Below are 2,647 nucleotides of genomic sequence, written 5' to 3' on the forward strand. Positions count from 1 at the left end.
AGGCTGCGCCAGGGATGGGGCCTGCGATCGCCCGCGGCGAGCTCGCGGCCGCGCGGGGGCTTGATCCCCGCCATCCACACGGGAGAGCTCCCCGCCCTCCTCCTCGCTGCTGGGCGCCCTGCGCAGGCGGCACCGCCACCTGTGACCCGCGATCCGGAGACGACAACCACAAACACACCCCCAAAACACCACACAAGCAACTCCGAGTCTAACATTCCAGGCACACCCAAGCCCCAGCCGCGGGGAATCCCGGGCAGCTGCCGATGCCGGCGAGCGCCCGCGCGCCCTTCTGCGCACGCAGCGCTAGCGCAGCTGGATGGCGAATTCCACTCCCTGCACTATTAAAGATCAGCTCAGCACCAACCCGGCATGCCCGCCCACCGCCACGCTGCCCCGCGGACGCCCACAGCCCCGGCGCGCCCCCTTGTGTCCATCCATCACAGCGCTGTGCCCGAGCCCCCTACAGGCCGGATAGTGAACCACCCCACCCGCAATGGTCCAGCCCCACCTCCTCCTGACAGCCCTGATGCTCTGCTCCAGCCCTGCCTGCTCACCAGGCAGCCCAGTCCCCTGGAGCCCTGGCCACCAACTCAAGGAAATCCTTCGCCTGCTAGTACAGCTGCAAATGACCCCCTCTCACAAATGCCTGGATGACAACAGACCTGAATTCAGGCTTACAATCCAGAAGACAGAAGCCACCTGTGTGAACCAGCTGATGCTCCAGCACATCTTCAACCTCTTCAAGACTCAGGAAGCCCGTGCTGCCTGGGACACGCAGGTCCTGAAGGAACTACTCTCCAGGCTTGCTGAGAGTCTGGAACCACTGGTCAAGTCAAGGGAAGAACCTGTGTTTTGTACTCAGCCAAGACTCGCTCTGCTCAAGTATTTCAGGAGTCGCTTTTGTTACCTGCAGAAAGAGCAATACAGCTCTTGTGCTTGGGAGATTGTCAGAGAGGACGTGCGAAAGTCCCTTTCCCACATCAGCGATTTTCACACAGAAGTCAGCAACTAGAGAACAAAGCTATATGCGCGGTTCTGGAGCAAATTCATTTTATCCTAAGCCCAAATAGAACCTCAACTCATATATTTTCACTACTTGAAAAATATTTGATAAAACCCACTAGTTTGTTAAAGTATGCTGTAAATTATGCGTTACAAATTATTAAAATGGTTCATGAGAGAATATGTTTGTATTCTTAGATAAAGAGTGTTGGAAAATAGAACTTGTATTTATTTGTTTAAATTCTGCTTTGGTATCAACCATTTCCTAATTTCACATATATTTTTTCTATGAAAGACTCCACAACAGAAGGCTTCTTTCCTTTATCGTGATATTATCTTAGTAAGAAGGAACAATAACAAAAAAACCTATCAATAATTAGGTAATAGAACAAACTCATCATTCCTGGATGGAAGTGCTCAATGCAGAGATTCCTCATCAGCTGACTTGCTGGTTGTTCTCTCCTCCAAGTAATATGTGGAGACCAGAATGCTATTGGCTTGACATCTTCCCCTTATACATACAAGTGCTTCTATGGCACTTGACACTATTCTTCTCACTTGGAAAGAATATGGTGTGGTGAATCATTTGGTAGAGTGTTGAGGAGCCAATGGTGTGCCGCAAATATCATTTCCATACCTATTAAAATGACCTGAATTTATTCTCTAATAATACCAAGAAAAAGAGGCTGTGGGAAAAAAGTCAATTTAATTCATATGCAAACAAAAAGAAAGCTGTTTGCATGAGAATGTTCTTCATTTTTATATTATTAGTACTAAAGTCATTTTAAGAAGAAATGAAATCAATTTTCTTGCTCCAGAAACAGCATTTAAATTTCCCCACCAATAATTCAAATTTGAGGATATTGTATTTATCAAAATTCAAGGGATCATTGACTGTTTGAAGAGACACTTAAAGTGCAACCACAATTACATATTGCCAAAAAGTGGCCAAGAGAATGTGGATTCCTAAACCATGTTGTAGAATTCAGGTTGTGTCCTTCTAATGTTGGGAGGAAACCTGGTTTGTATTCCTAGTTCCAAACTCCTGGCCTCTTGCCTTTAAATACCAAATAACAGGAGATGCTGAAGGGGCAAGAAAAGAGATATTTTTCAGTGCAAAAATAGTAAAAGCAACTTCAGTACATCTTCAATCTCCTTGGGAGTGGAAATATTGGTCTCAAGTTAAATAGGAAGAATTGGAGCCAGTGATGGAAAATATGCACAGTTAAATGGTAAAAGAGTCCATCATAATTTTCAAAAATATTTATGGATTTTAATAGAATTTTGAATACTATATATTTTATATTGTTTACATTGTGTATATAAAGTCCTAAAAATAAGTGCATATTACTCTAAAAGTCACTGTAAACAAAATATATGTATAAAAAGTCACAATTTTAAATATATGAATTCTAGTAAAAGACAGGAAAAGAACCTTCATAAAGTAAACTTACATATCAGTGGCTTTTGAAGTAAACTTTCGGCTTAAACTTATTGTCATTGTAACCCAGCATTTACATTTTTATGTATAAAGCCACAATATAGGTAGTATATACAAATATGTTACTATAGAGATATATCCTAGAAATTAATCCAGAGGTCAACTAAGTAACAAGAGTCTGAGCTAATCTGGAAGGTGGAGAAA

The 2,647-nt window shown here is 43.4% G+C and overlaps 1 protein-coding gene across 1 annotated transcript; it reads left to right on the top strand.

Moving 5' to 3' along the window:
• The first annotated feature begins 493 nt into the window (after positions 1-493).
• LOC105988978 (interferon alpha-2-like) lies at positions 494-1,012 on the top strand. The gene has a single exon (XM_013020767.1). The coding sequence runs from the start codon at positions 494-496 to the stop codon at positions 1,010-1,012; it is 519 nt and encodes a 172-aa protein (XP_012876221.1).
• Positions 1,013-2,647: the final 1,635 nt, after the last annotated feature.

This window comes from Dipodomys ordii, unplaced genomic scaffold, assembly GCF_000151885.1.
Source record: "Dipodomys ordii isolate 6190 unplaced genomic scaffold, Dord_2.0 Scaffold53, whole genome shotgun sequence".
In the NCBI taxonomy this organism is placed as follows: Eukaryota; Metazoa; Chordata; class Mammalia; order Rodentia; family Heteromyidae; genus Dipodomys; species Dipodomys ordii.